At 40.6% G+C, this 20884-nt stretch overlaps 2 protein-coding genes across 2 annotated transcripts in view; one reads left to right on the forward strand and one right to left on the reverse strand.

The window, feature by feature from the left end:
* The window catches only part of LOC119661284 (muscle-specific protein 20-like), a 166904-nt gene that overhangs the window by 131429 nt on the left and 14591 nt on the right, over positions 1-20884 (reverse strand). The gene's annotated exons all lie outside the window — the stretch shown is intronic.
* LOC119661139 (circadian clock-controlled protein daywake-like) lies at positions 4707-20828 on the forward strand. The gene is made up of 6 exons (XM_038070378.1): positions 4707-5173; positions 12037-12129; positions 12187-12340; positions 17584-17717; positions 17797-17946; positions 20421-20828. The coding sequence occupies exons 1-6, from the start codon at positions 5089-5091 to the stop codon at positions 20606-20608; spliced, it is 804 nt and encodes a 267-aa protein (XP_037926306.1). The 5' UTR covers positions 4707-5088; the 3' UTR covers positions 20609-20828.

Raw genomic sequence — 20884 nt, forward strand, 5'->3', positions numbered from 1 at the left:
ATCCATTTCGGTCTAATTTAGGTTTGAACACATGAAGCATTTCATTTGCCATTTTCATTTCCCATTCATATCGTGTTTAAGATTATATAGATATGGAGCGACTATCACCTATTGCCACTTTCGGTCATGCTGCTTCTTGGGTGGAAATGAGTTACTTCTGCCCTGGACGAAACCGTCAGCCAATTTTAGTGACAATGAAGGGAGTATTCCTTTGTTGGCTACAATTATTTGTTCGAAACCACACCTACACCGTTTTTCGAAATCCCCTCAAATCCATTAAACCCGTTCTATTTGAAATGTGAATCAAAAAGCTCACAAGCAAAAAGAACGATCGTAATTGGGGCCTTTGGCAGCTCCAAGCGACACGCGGCTATTAAGGACTAATTAGGCGGAAAAAGAAGCAATGGAAACCATATGAATGTTCCCAATCGAAGGAGTAATGACATGTTCACCACAAATATTGCTGCTGTATATCGTTGTGGCACGAATCCCAAAAATGCCAGCTGTCAGTAATGTCGGCAGCTCTACTCTCAACTCCTGTCCTCATTTAATCGAACATATACTAAGCACGTGAAATTATACCAGGATATGTTCAATGAAATTTGCCGATAGGAAACAGCTTGCACAACTTTTAAGACCTAAATTTACTTAAGAAGGGTAAGGTATTGCGAATCGTTGGCGTATCGATGCCGCCTTAATGGTTTTCTAGTGTGGGTTTCTTCATCTTATCCCAACAGGAAAAGGATGCATCCGAAAGATTGATCTGGGATGCTCTTACTTATTTGTTCCTCAGTTCCTAAGAGAACAGACATGTATCTATTGTCGAGAATGTTGCGCATATTTGTTTCCACCAAGCTTCCCATGGAGAAATGGTGAAGCATCGTCAACTCGCCGATTCCATTAAGATCCATTAGCAGTAATTCGACATAAATCTTTATTGGAGCTCTACCTTTGGTTGCCGCTGGGATGTGGGAAGCCATAAAGAGCTATATCTATTATTATGACAGATGCTGTCATGTACTCGCAGCAACTGGCAGCCATGTCATTGCAACCACGTAAGCGCGCACCAACGTACTGCTTCACATACACGGCGCTAACATCAGCCCTTATACGCGGAATTTTGTTCGCGCAACTCCCGTCGCGTTTGAACATGTGCAAGATTTTTATGTCTCCATAGAATTTCAAAGAATGTGCTGGGAGGCGAATCTCCTGTGAATAGTCTTCTTGGTCAAGTGATATAAAGTCTCTTAAATTAGTGACCACAAAATCACTTATTTAACTTCGCAATAGTAATGAAGACTCACTTTTCAAAAGATTTCCTGATTTTTCGGGCTGCTTTCTTGCAATCGATGTCAAAATTGAGTCCTTCACGAGGTTCCTCCCTTTTTTCGTAGATGAAGAGTCATATTCTCCTGAACTTAACGCAGAATTATACCTTTAACCGCGCGCGTGGGATTTAGTATCTAAGGTTATGCAGTAGCCGTTTCTGAATAAAATACATGTGACGATACAGTAAACAGATTTTACTATGGTTTGGCGATAATCGATACTGGGTTTATGTGTTATTATTCGAGAATGCGAAGATTGCTTTAGAACCGGGTAAGTGATGATAGATCAAATATTCTCTCTAAAATAAGTGCTCGAAATTCCTGGGCGTAGATAACATTAAGGTTTCTCTTTCTTTCTCGACATTTCTAATATAGTATTATAGGACATTTCTAATATAGTAGGAAGGACACGACAGTGTCGAAATATATATGTACTTTGTAAGTGAATAATACCAAAAAAACATAATTAAGAAATTATCGAAAAGTATAACGACAATAATAAATTCCCGAATTAAAAACCAAAATTAGTTTGAACGGACTTTTCGAAAACTAGTAATTGAGTGATTTTAATGATATGCTTGAAATATAGGGTGGATAACACAGAAAAGCGCCACGCACAACATGAAACGACTTAATTTTCGTGAACAATAGGTAACTTCTGAGACTGTCCAATCAGAGGACTCCCACTGCACCCACAACCAGTTTGATAGAACCTAGAATAGATATATTGCTCTGACAGAGTGCCGGGTGGGTTACCGAATTGGACAGCGAAAGCTTCTGAGGGGCGACACTTTCTCTGCTACGCTTGAGCCTGATATATTCCTGATCAGTACGGCCATTGAAAAAGTCATTCTGACTTCCCAACCGGGGATGAAAGCATGCGCTGCCACTATGCCCAGAAGGAGCCTGTTCCCCAGTAGGCAGTCACTTAGATTGGTGGAACAACGAAATATCAAGTTTGCGAGCTGCATGTTTCCGGGCAAAAAGGTTTTCCCCGAGGCTGATTGGAAAACCTGGTAGCGACAATCGAGAGAAGGTGCAGTAACAATTTTTCAAAACAAGAAGGAGCTGCTACAAACAGTTGTGCGAAGATGCCGATATAAACCATGGGGGTGAGGCCCACATAGCGGTAATGAAAAGGCTGCCAAGATTACGCCAGGTGACCTGTCCGCGCCTGCTGAAAGAAATTGTTTCCACTTTGTTTCCTCACCATGAAAATATCGGAAGACAATCGGTGATCCAGAACAAAGAGTGCATGATATTTTCAGCTATCGCGGAACTACGGAAAATATGCGCTTGGATCGGTAACAATAAAATCCTTGTTTGGATTTCATTCTCAACAGATCTGTAAAGGTGGCAGGGAAAATCAGGCTCAGTGCAAAAAGTAAAAGTTGGCGCTGCTTCTCAACTCTAATAAACCACCTCGAGATTCAGTATCGTATCGTCAGATGTGCCTACTGGATACAATGAAGGAGATGATGGAAAGAGTGGTTGGTGGTTGTGGTGTCATAGTGGCACTGGATGTCAAAAAATCGTTCAATTCCGCCAGCTGGGGCCGAATTGAAAGCGCATTGGCTGACATCTATGTTTCGGAATATTTAGCAAGTCTAGTCGGGAATTACCTCTCAGAGAGAACTCTCTAGTACGAGGCGGATGAGGGTCCCAAAGAGCACCAGAGTACTGGTTCCCTTGCTGTGGAATAGCACGTACGTCGCTTCCCAGAAGAAGCAGCAAAACACCCGCAGGATGTGGGTGTTTGCGCGACGAAGAGCGGCTAGAAAAAACCGAATTGATCCCGCCGGATGAAAAAACGGAAGCGGTCTTAATAACGAACCGTAGAAATTAAAAGGTGGAAGTCGGCGGATATGTGGTCGTCGCTAAGCTCAGCTATCAAGTACCTGGGGGTAATAATTGACGCCAAACTAAGCTCTAGGGACCTACCGTATTCATGTCAAAAGGCGGCTAGCACCACAGCGGCACTTACAAGAATTTTTCAAATGTTGGTGTTTTAAACACTGTAGAAGACCACACTAACTACCACATTACCCAGTACCACACGGGACACGGTGGTTGCTGCAGGTACTATCTATAACGTTTTGGGCTGGGTCATTCGCCGAATTGCGTCGCTTTGTGGAGTGGCAAACTAGAGGATGCAGATCATGCTTCGCTGCCCAAGGCTCGCGATGGAGAGGAGGAACCTGAATCAAGCACTGGGAAGAACTTGAACCTCAAGAGTTTAGTTGCGGAGGTGCTGACTTACGGTTTCCTCCATAATTGCAAAAATACAGAATGAGTTGCTGAAGGAAGGAAGGTGAAGGAAAGCTCACAGGACGAGAATCGTGAGTAGCTAAAGGCAAACCCACTCCGCCAAGTTATACCTAAATGGAGGACCCACATGACCGTGGCTGGAGAGACTGGGGGTAGTTTTTAGTGGGTGAGAATCCCCCAAGCGTTTCTTTGGATCATTTCTTTCGCACCTTGAAGAGTAAGTTTCCTGCCACTGCCTGCGTAGTATGTTTTGGCGTTTGTAAGGTTGTGTTGAAATCAAAACTTTGTTAAAATTTGTCTTGCACTGCAGACTTGCACTTTCCTCAGAGACGGTAATATCTATTATAACGAAATTTGGTAGGTAGATGTGGCGGCTAACATTATTTTAAATTAAGTCTAATTTAAGTTGGGTCCCCATGCAGACGAAATGGGGTTCTTCATCGAATATAGCCTTGGGAATCAAATGAAAGGTCTCAATTAGTAGTACCATAGCAGGTGTTAAGGTGGGAGCGTTTACCCATCGATGTCTCAAGCGAAAGGGTGAAGTTTTGAGCCAAGATGCCTGTATCTAGGCTCTGATTTTTGCGCTTGTAATGATACGAAACTGATTTTGTATTTGTGCCCATCACACGCGGCATTTCTAGTAATTCCAAAGAGAGGGTGATTTGATCCGTACTTTATACGGTCCTGCTGAACTAATTGTAGCGAACCTGAAGTGTAGTCGAATAGCTAGATAAAAAATCAACAATTTAACAATAGGAAGAAGATGGCGACCACTGTTGCAAAGTAAGACCAGGTTGTGTTTTATGTGTCATCATTTCCGAAAGCGTAAATAGTTGCTTCCGGGTTCTATTCGAAGTTGGTGAAAAGGCTGTACTTCGTTCATGGCAAAAATCTAGTGAAAATGGGACTTACTTTTATTCTACTCCATTCTCTTCTTGTCATGTTTCAAGTAACCAGAGGCAGTCTGCAAGCAGCAATTTAAACCATCTCGTGAAAAACCGGCGTATGCTACGTCCCCTTAAAGCAATACCATATTTTGAAATGATTTTCCAAATGGAAACTTATAAAAATTGTTGCACAAAATGTTCACTTCATTTCTTGTGCTTTATAACTGAGCACCATCGCGGCTCTATCGCTACACTTACAATTTCTAATAGATATTGCGTGGTAATTCGCTGATCAGATTGAATACAGGAACGTGTTTTACTGGTGCATATCCACATTTATTTTTTTTCCTTCGGAAAATCTGTGGAAAATTTTGTATCCGATGGGTGCAGATATTATATAACTTTGAAACAGGCTGGAAGCGTCAACAGACATAGCCTAATCTTCAGTCCACTTTCGGATTTAATTGGTTGACCAACGAAGGGTTGATTTCATGCGGAGTGAAGTTTGTGATACCGGAGTCAGTGAAGGACACAATTTGCTTTCCTAATAACTAACCACTTATTATACTTAATAAATATAAACGTGAGAACCGACTATAAAAATGTTCAAGTTTCAAAATATTTACATAGTTTATATATTTCTAACAAATATTTGCTGGGGACAAGATGATTTTTTACAAACCAAACGTAAGTAAAAGTGCGAAGAATCACCAACAAATTCTCCCAAGTTTCCTAGAGTCAGTTTGTAAAAATAAACGCCTGTGACTTTTAAAACATTGCCTGAACCGGTTGGAGCGTGTTACGCAATTTTGTGTTATGTTAATTGTTCTGCAAACAAGCACAAACTAAACTATTTGCATTAAATTACTTGAAGCATTAATTTCAGTTCTTTAGGACAAGGAGAAGTGTGAGGTATTTGGTCACGTTTTTCTGACCAGATGATATCATGTACAAGCTAAAGTGAAGATTGCGTTAAAATTGTGAAAATAATACTGTCGTTTGGAATTAATTAGAGAATGATTAATTTTCGTGTTAACTACCATCGCTAATTGATCAGAATGTCAATTTGAAAGATACGAATACCACCAATTTGAAGAATAACTCGATGTGCTCAGTTTCCCTTCCTTTTAATATTTTTTTAAAGAATATTCCATCATTTCGGGAATTTGAAAAAAAAAATTAATTGAAAGGCTTAGCTCATTAGCTCAACTTTTTCATTAATGACAGCTTTTGACATTCGAGTGCACAATTTTTGAGGGAAACCCGTTTTTTGCAAAGCCTACTACCCTCCTTGCCGTTGGCCTCTAAATGAGGTAATGAGGCATCCATCACATCTACGCACCATCATTACTGGTTCGGTGAAATTTGCCTCGGCTTCCTCAAGGTACGTCGAGAAGCCTGTATTCATTACCTGTTCTATGCCATTTGTTCTTAGGGCGAGTTACTCTGGGATAATGGTTTGCATTGCGTGGTATAGTGTGACCTACCCAATATCGCTTTCGTATTCTAGTTAACGTTTCTATAGATATCTGACCCGTTTGCCAAGCAAGTCCTGTATTAAAGATTGTGTCGGACTAGAATGCCCCGATGATGCGGCAGAGACAGGTGTTAACAAATGCTTCGAGTTCTTGAGTAACAGCGACGGTTACTCTTCATGTGCTGCTTCCACATAAACGGCATTTTGGCGCAGAACAACCGCAATTTGACGTTGACGCAGAGGTATCTGCCTTCCTAGAGTTTAGACAAAACAGTCAAGGCAAAGAACACACGGGTTACATCTCGTTGCCGCAATCGGCAGAAGCAGCGGAACCAAGTTAGACAAAGTTGCAAACTTCTTTAATGTTCTTTCTATTAATGTAAATACGAAGTTCACGATGATGACCTTGGCTTTGTTGGTCTTTATGTTCATCCAACTATCCTTGTCTTATTCTCCAAATCCAAAGCAATTTCTCCAAGGTCCATGACTTGTGTGAGAATAAGCGGATGCCGTAGGCGTAGTCGACGAAATTGAGGGAAAACGAGATGAACCACTGAAACGCTCTACGTCCCCCGGACAAGGCAGCATTAAGAACGTCATCGATTACGAGACGGAATAGTATCGGCGACAGAATAAAACCCCGCTGAACTCCACTTTAAACTTCAAATTCGCCTAAAATTTTACCGCGATGCAGCACATGACATTCTGGGCCTTCGTATGCCGTCCCGATAATAGCTATTAATTATCCGGAATGTCCTTCCTGCGCAGATAACTCAAGATAAACTCCATGTTGACGTCATGGAAAGCTTTCGCGAAATCTGTGAAGAGCCGGTGGAGGCGAGATTTAAACTCTGCGCATTGTTTCGAAGAGGAAAGTAGGGGTGTTGGTGATCTGTTTTCTTACGATGGCATGTAAATCGGCGGAATATAGGTGATTAAATTATAAGAAAGGAAGTTTCCAGTGGCTTTTGACAAGTTTCTATTCTCTATGGGTTCCTTAGGAAGCATATTGCGAAGTATAAGAAAGTAATTAGGTATACAAACCTCTAATTGTGTAAATGTTTACTATCGTTACTATGACAATAACAACTATAAAGTAACAATTACAACTTTAGTTTACTTGGTAGATGCATAAGATTCAATACTAGGTAATTAAGAAGACAGTTTATACCACCTATTGAATATTCATTTAACTGGTACTTCTTCATTGGTCAGAATCCCCATGCCTCTTTTTCAGCATCTAGAAATGTTTGGTGGAAGTTCAAGTCTCAGGGAAAAAACAGATACAGTTTGGCTTAATGATGTTGCTGCGTTTGAAGAAATGAGAGAGAATCAAGTATCGTACCAAATCTACCAAGTACTATCCCTGACAGGATACCACTTGAAGGCCCCACTTTGATTCAAAAGTCTTTTGAACATTAATTCCCATGCTGAACGTTAAGATATGTCGTTTGAGCTGACCTTATAACAGAACCTTCCAAATGCAACAGAAAACAGGTGAAATGGTGATTCAACACTTCGCTAGGAATAATAGAATGTTAGTATGACAAATACAGGAGAATTTGGATAATGGATCATACGCATTTTGCCGATTGGATTTTCTACGTGAATTCTGAAGCGGCTTGAATTTTGTTCCACTATTATGTCTTTGACAGAAAGGACGTCGTACATATACATGCGGTTTTTGATCCCAAAACGTGTTCCACATTTTGATATTGACAGAGAGACGGTCAAAAGAAGGTAACAGCGCAGTGTTATGCACAGGGCCGTCATTATATATATACTACTTCAAATGCTGTATAGTACGCACTGGACAACGACGACAACTCTACTACCAAAGTCTACATATTTTCCGTTCCAGATGGTGACTGCAAAAAAAAGGAACCAGCACCTAGTCAACACAACGTTCTTCTTCCGAGAATTGTTGGGCAGAGTACCATGGTGGCACGCCAGAGAAAGGTACAAATAAAGGCTTGAAGGTTTCGAGTAAAAGCGCCCATCACTTTCAATATATATATATACATGGTTCCCATTTACTCCATTGTGGGGTATAGCGCGTCAATCACACCTCCGGGTCATCGCTCGCTGTTGCATTCAGCCCCACATTCAAAACGGGCGATCTTCTTGGCAATCATCCCCTTCTTCCATTCCCTGGAAAAGGTCTCTGGAGGCTTATTGACAAATAATTCTGAAGGGAAAATGTCGCGCCCAGCGGCATTACTCCTATGAGGGCATTGATGGCCGAGATGATTTTGCTTCTGCGTGGAGGAACAGTTCGCATCCGCATGTTACGGTGACTAACCATTTCATTTAGAAGAAGCGAAATTTCGCCGAATGTAATATGATTCCTTCCATCTCTTCAGCAGCTCGTCATCGCGGATGAGGAATCGACCACTTACGCGATATACTTTTTTAAAATCATTTCTTTCTGCAGCTTTTTGTACTTTGGCTTCTTCGAAGAGTTTGAACGCTTCACGCCCGAAATCCCTTGCAGCCCAAGAGAACGTTTAATTTCTTCCGTTCACCTATTTCCTTCCGCTATTCCGCAGTCAGTCAGATTTTAGGGTACCCTTTCCATTCCTTCTTCCATTCCTTGGAAAAGGTCTCTGGAGGTGCAGCGATAAATAACTCTGCGGGGAAACTGTCGAACCCAGCGGCTTTACTCCTATGAGTGCATTGATGGCCGAGATAAATTGGCTTATGCTTGGAGGAACAGTCCGCATCCGCATGTTATGATGACTAACCATTTCATTTAGAAGGGCGAAACTTCGCCGGACCCAATACGGTTAAGAATCGTGGTGAGGTGTTATTTCCACCTCTTCAGCAGCTCGTCATCGCCGATGAGGAGTTGACCACTGATGCGGTATACTTTTTTGATATCATTTCTTTCTGCGTTTTTTTCACTTCCTTGACCAGCTCAATTATAAAGACCTTTTTGTCGCAGCGTACACTATAGCACTTTTTGGCATTTGGCAAGATGTCGAAGTTCGAGCGCGTCATGTTAAGTAACCATTTCAGTACGTAACACCCGAGAAAAGACCATTTTTGATGGCATCTCAAAGCCGGGCGATATTCTCGGGCGGGTTTCTCAGTGAATCTACCGTTCGATCAGTACTGGATACAGTGCTGGATCAATGAATGGGAGCTGGATCAATGAATGGAAGTAACAACCCTGCAGAAACTGCAGGAGCTGCATGGCAAAGTTTGGTCGGATTACGCCACGGCGGCGACTTTTCTCTATTTGAGCACATTAATGGTAGGTGGACTTGCACCCGATGTTATACGGTTGAGAACCATAGTAGAGTGCTCTCGTCACAGGTGCTTATCATCGTGGATGTAAGGTTTAAGTCCACCTGATGCAGTGTACGATAGCGAAACCATTGTAACTTGTGTTACTTTCTCAACTTCCCTCTACAATGCGACTTTTATCACAGCGTCCGCTATGTTGCACTTTTCATGCTTTTTCACAGTAATGGGGTTCTAGCCCATCGCGGCAATTCCCGGACGTAGCCACCAACAAAGTTAGCAATTCTTTACGTTTGTCGATTCCCCTCCAACTTTCGGGTCTTTTTACGCCTTTTTGGGAAATGGTCGACAATTTGAACAAAGATGAAAGCACTTTTAATGTCGGTTCAGTACTGATCATCTGTTATTTGTGCAGGGAGAACATTTTTCCAATATTGGACGATCGTCGGATTATGAAGACCATATTGAATTTTTGGGCTAACGCACTGCTTCCCTGCAACAGAAGTAGAGGCGATACGTAAGTGAAGGTAAGCAAATATCTGGTCTCTTATGGACCGATGTCAGCAACACAACACATGCAGAGGACAACTTCTAAATCTACTGCTGACCGTGATATGGGCAGTCAATTTTTGTCGCAGGCACTGCGTTTGATTAGTGTTCCTCCAAAAACTAGGTGATGAAAGTTTCACCGGTGTTGTTACGGTCATCAATCCCATAGTTCACATGGCCGAGCAAGTCATGAAAGAAGCTCACCTTTGATATTTAGATCACCCATCAAGATTACAATGGCACCTCATGAAAACCTCTTCTCAGCTGGGTGTATTTGCTGATAAAAAGAATTTTTCTACACTATATTGAAGACGTTTTTTTTTATTAGCTACGTACAATTCCGACGTTCCTTAAAGTTTTAAGCAATCAAGTTCCTGTCAGAAATTGGCTTCCGGGTCAAGAGGTCGCGCCTTGTGGATAGTAGCAGTCTGACACTGGATTTGGAGTAGACCACTTAGTTTTCCATATTACAAAAACACAGCAGGCAAGAGCGAGAGGAGTACTCCCCAGAGACTAACTAAATCACTCCACCAAATCAAATAGGAGAAAGCGACCATTCTGGGGTCATTCGGTACCATTGGCGCTCGAGAAACAGAAAAGCTTTTCATTTACCAAAGGCCGAAGCCGTGAGGTCAGTCCCCATCCAAATAAATTAGTTATGATTTTGTGGGTTAACGAACTTTCCAAAAAGATAATTCAAGTTACTGGAATTTGAAACTGTTTCAAACTGTTCCCATTCTTGGCCCTTCATGCTTATTGTTGTATTATAGAAAAATAAAACTATTTTATTTTAAGTATTTTTGATTCTCAGTGAGCTTCTAAAATGAGAGAAAGTCTTTACCTTTACTTAACTAGATATAGCTGGCTCCATGGCCATATTGAAGACTCTAAAGCGCGTGCTGCATATCCACTTAAGGATGTTCACCGGTAATTAGCACGACCGAACAGTCATTATACTACAAGTATCCTCTCTTTCCTGCCTTTCAAGATATAGAGCGGGCAAAAACGTAAGTATCAAGCCCACCAAAGAAACTCTGACCAGAATTAGACTGGAGGGTTTTCTTACACAATGGATGGTATCCATGTTACGAACCAGGGTAATCGAATCTGATTTAGACTAAATGGACAAAGATTGACTCTGCTTTCAATATATCTGGGTCTGATCCTTTGTTTTCAGTTAAATTGGAGACTAAAAATAAAAGTGAGAGCAAAGCTTTCCATGCAGTAAGCAGATGGACTTTCAGAAGGGGGATGGTTTATTTTATATCCTAACTTACATGTTTATTGTGTGGTGGCTGGCGCGCTGAGTTTGAAATACAGTAGAACCAACCATAGTGGGGTCCAAACAATTACATGCCCAAGTACTACTGGGACTTTGCGTGTTGCGGATGCGGATGCCATACTAAATACACTGTATCGTCCAGTGCTGTGTGAATCTGGATGTTGGGCAGTCATGCCCTACGGCCATAGCAATATCCTCTACGAAGCCCCTCGGAAAGTCTGAGCATCCCAACAAACTACCCCACACACAAGTCGAGCTTCAATAGGAGTTTTGTTGTAGGCAGAGTGGAAGGCCGGCGATGTCTTGAGACCCTTATGATGCACTACTCTTTCCTGACGTATCAAAGATGGTCTGTGGATTGGTGCAGCTTTATTCTCAGATAAGCAAAGTGGTGTCGAGTCGTTCTGCCTTCTAGGATTCGTCGGTCAATTCGAAGCAATACTCAAGATCTGTCGAGGGTTAGGATTTGGGTTGAGACTCAAGCATGGCACAGTCCTTCTGAAGTTAACTGGTCACTAAGACTTGTATTCATTGCCAATATAGGTTGGTAGCGCAGTGCAGGGAGCCTTTGAACCATCTGGAGGGTACGATTAAAATCACCCTCATCGTGGTTCGCAGTCAGGAATATAGAGGAGGATGACCTGATTGATTGATTGAAAATTTTTACGAAAACGCTTATTATAACGGAGATCAAATAAAGGTATCCCTTGAATGAGGCCAATATTTTCAGCGACCAAATCTCGACAGAGAATCACAAATTTTTAGAGAGCTGCAAATTATTTTGGTTGCATTCGAGGCTAAGAGCTTTTACTCTTCGTCTGGCTAGAAGCCAACTGCATATACAGAAACACGGTATTTTGAAAAATTCGGCTATAAAGAAATATTAAACAATTCCAAGATTATCACCTATGGTCCTGCAAAAGAAAGTTATGGGTTGGCCGATTCCTACAGATTAGAGAAAATCCAAGCATGTAAAATATCACTAATATCTTCCAGCGGATTATCTGCAAACATGTAAACTCGCGGATCCCGAGTTCACTAAATGTTCTACAAAAACAGTTCAACAACTTTTTACTCTATTGGTTGAAGGTAAGTGTATGTATGAGTATAATTAAAAGTCTAATTTCTATCTTAATTAATTTTTAGGAATTGAAGAAGTGAAGAACCTGCTTCCGTCCATCGATCCACTCAGCATAGACGAAATTCGTCTACTTCAAGGCAACGGGCCGGTTAGCATTAACGCGACATTAACTGATGTCACTGTCAGGGGCTTCGACAAGGTCAAAGTTATAGAAAGCCAGTAAGTGTTTGCTAATTTCAAGTCTATCCGTAATGAGTTGCCTCTCTATTCTTGAATATCTGAACAGTAAATTGCATTAATTTCAAGTTTCGGAATTCATTAAAGAAGCAATAAATTGCTCCTTAAATCATTTTAGCTAATGATGATATCGCACATGCTTTACGTTGTATATTGTACGTTTTTTGGATTGAGTGACATATTTAGTTGAGTTTTCTATCTGTGCAAATAACGAAGACTTATAGGTTTCTACGAATAATTACTGTCCATTTACGTTAACATATGTTTGCTATCGTATTCACGTAAGTGAATATAACAAGGGAAATTTCCTAGCAGTAAAACATACATAGCATGCGTGGCGAACGGGTACGAGTGGTAATTGGAAAGATACTCGTAATAAAAGCTAATGAAGGACATATCCTTATGCCTACGTATGCAAATTTAAAACTTTGATCTCTTATCATCCATCTTTCACGGCATTGCGAAAAACATGATTAAATTCATGGAGCGAAAATATCAAGAGCTGCGTGGAAGTTACTATGCTTCACCTCGTAAACTACACACGTTTCGTTTGCTAGTTTTTGTTTTTGCATTCAATTTTGTTTAAAAATGAACAGAAGGCAGACTAAAGGCTTGTTTCAATTGAAAAAAATCCCGGGTATGTTTAGGTTAGAACTAACACTTTAGTGAAAAGAATGCCCGAAAAAAATCCGCGATATAGGCAATGCCACGAGTTTTCGACATCAGACTAAACTTACAAACCCAAAGATTTTTCAGCTGCTATCATTATTATCACATATAAGCTATAAGCCTGAGGTACTTAATGAATAATCTTTTAATCGACCAATTATCGGAAACAGTCAGACTAACTACAATCTCCAAATCCAAGTTATGAAGGATTTAGGCTCACTCTTTCATAAAACAGGCGAGAACAAAGTAACTTGAAATTTTGATGGTACGCATTTATGAGGGGAGCTAGTAGTCCTAAAGAAATACGGAACTTAAACTCATAGTGCATATGCATTAGGTAAGCCAGTCCATTCACCTTTATGTGATGCGTGATGTAATCTACCATTAATAATAATAATAGCAAGCAACTAGAGGCCAAGGGAACCTCTTTAGTTGCTATATCAATTATGCCAAGGCTTTTGAAAGTGTCCCGCATACCTGGCTAATCGATATCCTACATCTGTATCGCATTCATCCGAAACTAATAAAGTTTCCGGCGACAGTCATGGAAGGGTGGCATACCACCTTATCAGTGCATACATCTGAGGATGCTAAGACTTCAGAGCCCATCCGCATACGGAGGGCCACCTTCCAGGGGGATTTGTTGAGTTCCCTTTGGTTTTGTATGGCACTGAATCCTCTTTCATGGCTACTGAATGATGCTAGAGGGCATGGTTTTGCAATAAAGTATGGCCTGCGTGCTAAGTGCGAACTGACACACTTTATGTACTTAGATGACATCAAGCTGTATGCTGGTACTGACGACCATCTTAGAAATCTGTTGCGAATAATAGACATGTTCAGCCGCGATATTCAGATGGAGTTTGGATTAGACAAGTATCGATTCCAGGCCATCCGCAAAAGTCATCACGAGCCACATGCCGGACATAGGATTGGTGACCTCCACATCGAAGCTGTGACCGAGACAGGCTTCTACAAGTACCTAGGAATTCTGCAAGGAACCCATGCTCGAGTTGGTGATCTGAAGGATGCTCTGCTGTCGGAATTCGTCCGACGTGTAAAGCTGGTGCAGAAACCGAATCTCTCGGAGAAGAATAAAATAAGCGCGTTGAATGTATTCGCCATCCCTTCACTGGCCGTGGACAAAGACCGACCTGAAAAACGTCCAGCGGCGGATACGGACAACTATGTCCAAATTCCGAATGCATCATCCAAAGTCTGCCGTGGAGCGGATGAACCTGCCTCGTGACATCGGAGGCAGGGGGATGGTTGACGTGGCGGCACAACATCATCGCCAAGTCGACTCGCTGCGCGCTTATTTTTACAGCAAAGAGCAGACGAATTCCTTGCATGCGGCTGTCTTTAAGGCTGTGGGCTGTGGGCTGACTCCACCTAATTTGAAGGATCGATCTTCCAATCCTCTGAGTGGGGTGAAATCGAGCCAAAAGCGGATCGATGAATGGAAGTCGAAGGCAATGTACGGTAAACACGTGAATTGTCTTTGGCAGTCAGTTGTCGATTTGCTTTTGTCGAACAGATGGCTGTGTTGTGGGGTGCTCTTTGCTGAGACGAGGGGTTCATGTGTGCCATTCAGGACGGTGTGGTTACCATCGAGCTTATAAAAAGCTCATCATGAAAGAACGGGTGGAGAACGACCAGTGCAGAATGTGTAGTTCGGCGTTAGAGACGTTGGACCATCTCATTCCTGGCTGTACTGTTCTGGCACCGGTGCAATACATCACTAGGCATAATGCTGTATGTAAGGTTATCCATCAAAACCTTGCATACAAGCATGGGATGATCGCGAGAACATGTCCGGTTTACCGATATGAGTCGCAAGCAGTAATTGATAGTTCTGCTTGCAGCATATATTGGGACCGGCAAGTTCTGACTGATCGCCACACTCTACACAACAAGCCTGAAGTACTGTTAGTTGACAACACAGGTCGCACCGCGTATATTATTGATGTTGATATCCCCCATAATAGGAACATTCATCGAAAATATGTGGAGAAGAAGGTGAACTATGAGCCATTGGCTAGGGAAATTAAAGGAATTTGGCATCTCGAGCGGGTGGTTGTAGTTCCCATAATATTGTCAGCTACAGGTATTGTACCTAAATCCGTCAAAACTTAGGACTTCCGCACAGCCTGGTTCGAACCATGCAGAAGTCCACCATTCTGTAAACGCGCTCGATGTTGCGGAGAGTTCTCGACGGATTCTCCCATTGACCTACCACCGGCCGCTACCATCAGCGCCCCTTTAGTTTTTAAGTAGATAGGATCGTCCGAGTCTAAATGCTAGGCACTTACTGGTAAAATCCGGCATTAGTCGAGATTGTCATAACTCGGTAATAATCGAAGTTCTACCAAACTTCCTTGTAATAGAAGCATGTATACAGAGGAAGACTATAGGCGTCAAAAGGCATAATGATGCCTACCCAACGCGACCGTAAAGGAAGTTCCTTAGAATCGAGAGAGGAGAGGAAAATCTTAGCGATTCTAAAATCAACTTCAGAATTGGGGGCGGTAAGGGGCATTGGCTGAAGGAGTTCTCGAAGGATTCAAAATGTGTGGAGGCAGGAAACAGGGTCTCTTTGTCGCAGAAAAGGACTATTGAATAAAAATCCGTCTTACAAGAGTGGCCCTTGTGTTTTGTTTGGAGCTGTTGATGTATCCAAATTTATTGAGGGACGTGCACCAAGCAATTAAGAGTAAAATTCATAGATTAATCCGTCGACCATAATACAGTCATCACAGTTGACCTCTAACCATAATACCGGAGAGGTCCGGAGAAACAAAAGGGTACGAAAAAACTGGAGGAAGACCCAAACAACCAAACATCAGGTGCCCAAAAAACAAAACGTTTGTCGTTAACATAGTTTGAAATGGTGGACCAAATTTAGTGGCTTTTACAAAGTGCCGACAAATAACAAAATAATAGTATTTTACTAAAGTTGTGACCACGAACAATAATATTCCACCGAATAAACTCAACACCGCTCTTAGTAAATGGGGTAAAGAAGTGTTCAAACACATCAGCGAGCACTGTAACTAGGAGAAGCTGTTTATGAATGCCCATCATATTCTGAAAATTTGGAAGAACCGCGGGGCTTTAGACATTGACATCATCAAGCAGTTCAGGAAGGACTTGTTCAAGGTAACAAGTCACGACCACAGCAAGAAATCGCGGATTCAAAATGAACACAAGGGCGATCACGAAAAACAGAATTAGAACCGTCGAAATTAATGGCAAAGTATAGAGGCATGTGACGCTCAGTCCGCACGTGCCAGTAGGAGACCATCCTGATCCACAAGAGCTCACCAGCGCTCTAATTGAACTTGGCAATTGGTTATTATGCATTAAGGAAAATTCGGAACTTGAATTGACTAAAAATTCATTTGTGAGAAGAACGTGTGCATACGCGCTATACCCTGTAGGCATTACTAAAAAATAAGCAAACTGAATTGTAATAAACACGATAAGCCCTAACAGTCAACGTTACTTCTTTTTCTTCAAATCACACTCGTTGTCTTGGGTTTATTAGTATTCGCTGTAATTTAGGTTCTTCTCCGGGAGATTAAAGGCTTCCTTCCGCTATATCCTTCCACAGTAATTTGTTCAACGAAGGGTTTCGCCCGAAAACACTCATCGCGGCGTGTTGAGCTAGAGCTACTACGCCCGACTTAAGGAACAGCCCATCAGGTGCCAGTCAGTAAGAGGGTAAGTAAGCCAAGCTGAATTACTTACTTCGATCTGACCTTTGGTTGTCGTGTCGATCAGTAAACAAAAGAATGATTCTTAATCAACAACCTAGATGGAGAATAACTTTGGAATTCAACGAAATCCCCCTTTTGTTGAAACGGAAACTGGGGAAACATAGTCGTTTTCAGCAGCAGGATCAGCCAGCTCCAAACCCTTCTGGAATCGACCAATAATCTAATCGATCAAATAGCCAAGTCCGGGATATACGACATTTTCTGCGCAGGTTGAAGAAAAGTATACAGGGACAAACCAAAAGTAATGAAGCGACACGTTTTGGAGAGTATTTGAAGGAAGCAGAGTTAGCGGAAAAAAGGAGGTGACAGTCTTCAGATGGAAGGTAGCGGAACATATGGTTCTAAATAACCACATTATTTTCAGGGTGAACCTAAGATTGGTGAAGCACGTAAGAGATGCGTGGAAGTTAGACGTGGCTACAAGTTTGAAAATTTATAGAATTCCCACAGACGCACTTCTCAATAGCGATCTAGGCAACTGATACCCGTGGCTTTTTAAATTGATCAGGAAATACACTTGTAAAGAAAATTAGATTTGTTGCATTGGCGAGATATGTAATTGGGGGAAGAAACAAATGATGATTACCCCCCTGATACCTAGGAGAGTGAATATGAACAAAACACTTTTGGATTTAATTCCCCATTTAAACTCAAGCACTGATGAAGGCGGCAAGTAGTCGCCAAAGTATGCATATTTGATTTTTTGTTGTTTTTAGGAATCGTTCCAGTTGCGTGTAACTTTAAGTATTTTAACCAATTTCCCCAATTTCATTTTAGGGTCAACTCCAAAGACTTCAGTTGGATAACTACCCTATTCCTTCCCAAAATGCGAATCGATGCGCAATATGATTTGAAAGGAAAGATTTTGATAATCCCTCTGGTCGGCCATGGAAGTTTATGGCTAGAGCCAGGTAAATTACAAGAAAATTCATCCTTAAATGACAGAAGGTTTTTTCATTTATTTTTAAATCATTTATTATTTGGTTGCAGTAAATATGCGCGTTGTGATGAATGCGAAAACCCGACTCTATGAAAAAGGTGGACATACATTTTACAATGTGACGGAGACTAAAATTGACTATGAGTTGACAGGATTAAAACTACGTTTGAATAATCTTTTCGATGGATTGAAAGCACTTGGTAAGGAAAACATATGTGTTATATTATAATTTTTATATATATATTTGGAAGTCAAATTCAGAATTTTCTCCAACAAAATTAAGAATTTCTCAAACTGATTTCAGCGTTGATTTCCTATTTGAATTTTAAGGCATTTTTTTATTGATTATTTCGAATAATTGAACCTTGCCTTATTTCTTTCCGTTTTGTGAAAAGCTGCGGATATCTTCACAAATTTTGTTGTTTCTATTTTATGACCTTTTAAAATCAAAAATATACGTATTTTTGGCTTAATTTTATTTCGCAGCTTCTTACACAACCTCATCAATATTTCTCTACCGTTTATTACATGGTTCGCTTCCTAACTGTACCTGGAGTGTTTGGTTTGATGAATTTTAAGGTACCACAAGCATTCATTCCGGCTCACTTCTATTCTATATTCTAGAACTCTGTTATTGGTTTGCAATTAAATGTCAACAAATGCCGCTTGATATATTGTTCGCTTAAATCGTCACCAACTCTACTTTCTCATATTCGTACAGGACTTTTTTCAAGTTCTCTATTGACCTGATGAACTGTTCTGTTTCAGCTAACATCACCTAAAGCATGGCTCCGTACAGCACCTGCAACGAAGACATTTTCGAAGTGCTTTCATGGAGCCAGAAGCCACCGATATCGAGCTACATCGGTGTTGCAATGCAGCTTGGACACTTAGGCTCGCCCTGTTCAACTGTTAAGCGTAGTCGAAATTCTTTATTTTCTCCTTCTACCGGAGGCAATATTTAACTGCATTCATTCTGTTAATTACCCGTTTTAATGAGTAAAGAAGCCCGCGCCTGTTTGGGTAGGCATGGGGTGGGGGTAAAGGAGCAGCCCCCCTTGGTAACCGTCCTTGTACATCGCTACGATCATTGCCCTACCAATAATTTTACCAATGATCCGAATATAGCCCTTTTTCGGCCCGACATCATTTTTTAAAGAGTAGTCACTGCTATATGGGCGGGGGGGATTAGTAAAGGACATCTTTTTCTTCCCTTTGCATACATTAGTAGTTTCTGCTATAGGCTTTAGTGGGAATAGGAAGCGGAGATTTTTTCGTTCTTTTGCCTCAGGTGGGGTTGGAAAACCAGCCTTTACCATGGCGATACCAGAATACCCCCATTTAAAGCACCAACTATCTAAGAGCAGTGGCTTCCACGATTCAACAGGGTTTTTTCTTCATACCTTCTTTTTATCCTAAGTTATGACATGAAACTATTTCCATTTTCAAGTACATGACTTTTGAAGGGGTAATTATTTAAGTTAGAGTTCGAATCTTCCTTTCTTCTTTCCTCTTACATATTCTGCCCTTCCTTTTTTTCCCACCGGGGAAGTGTTGAAAATTCAGACTTTGCCATAGTCATATCTCCTAGACACTTCAGTTATGAAAGGTTTTGTTTATTGTGGCTACACGCTTGTTCCATTTATCTGTATTTCGTAATGTATATAAGTTGAATATACCCGTTATTATGATTTTCCGATTTGGTAGTTTTTGAGAACGCGTCCTTGAAATAATTGACCTTTTCGGACCAATTCACTTCTCCCGTTTTCAGCTAATGTCAACCAAAATCGGCTTAAAAAAAACTGATCGAGTTTTATTTGATACATCACAGGATTTAGATTTGATAAAATAAATTTTTACACATGCTTTTTGCATGTACTCGCTCTTAAACTCAGCATAGAGCGATGTTACGCACTGCATGCAATAATTTTCTTCTTTCTAACTAGACAGACAGACGGACGGATAGACAAACAGACAGTAAACCGATTTTATTAAGGTTTTGTTTTCAGCAGTCAGGAAGTTGGTATGAAACTTTATACTAAAAATTTTAAACAAATTCTGGATTCAAAATAGAAAAATTCATTTCCCTGACCTACATTTACTCCTGATTCTGATTTTGAAACGAAAACTTCTGAAGTTAGCTTGGAAAAGTTCGAACTTAGTTTGGAAAATTGTGAAATTTTTTGCAGAATATTTCGAATTTGATTTAGAAAATTGTCAGAAACAGTTGCAATTTTGATTGAAAATAAAGTGGCAATACAATTACTACCCGAATGGTATGAAAGGTCTAGTTCCCGAGTTGGAGTTTGGGGAAAAGGGGGATCCAAGGGAAGAATTCATTTCACACCCTAAGACAAGCACATCTAGCAAGAACACCACTTATCGTATCTATTGATCACATTTAAAATAGAGATAATTAGATTATTTTTTTGCTTAACTAGGAAATTTAAATTTTTTTATCTATACGAAATGTTTGGCATTATCTTTTAAAATAGATCTTTAGAAAATGTGGATTCAACGGAAGGCTTTATTTTTTACGAGCACTGTATTCTCTCGCGTTGTATCTAAAATAGGTTAAATATAGAATATACCGATTAATATTAGTTTTCTTTCGTAGATGTTTGTTATATTTCAATTCTCACCAAATTTGTTAATTTTCTTTTTCGATATTTAGAGGAAAGTACGAACAAATTTATGAACGATAATTGGAAACTGGCATCTGATTCGTTGAAGCCAATCATAGCCAAGACTATCGAGGATATAATGCTGGACCTTCTGCAGAAAGTGTTCCATTTTCTGCCAGCTGATTACATTGTAACGGATATTCCAAAACCAAGGGATGTTTACGGTCAGGACTATTGATTTTTTCAAAGTAGATTTAGCAAGTTTAAGAATAACCAGAATTTTTTGCCCAGAAATCAGCTTGAAAAATGCAAAAGTAAATTTACGCCTTCATTTATTTATTTATCGTATTAAAGTACAAATTGACAAAAGGAATTCTTTCTTTACAAACAATAATGTACGGTATTGTGAAACTGAAGAGATTTTGCAGAGAATTGCAACATTTCGTGAAAGGGACTATAATAAATACCAATAGTGAAAGAAAGGGAAGTAGTGAAGTTATTGAATTTAAATGTG

This window comes from Hermetia illucens, chromosome 1 (assembly GCF_905115235.1).
Source record: "Hermetia illucens chromosome 1, iHerIll2.2.curated.20191125, whole genome shotgun sequence".
NCBI classification, from domain to species: domain Eukaryota; kingdom Metazoa; phylum Arthropoda; class Insecta; order Diptera; family Stratiomyidae; genus Hermetia; species Hermetia illucens.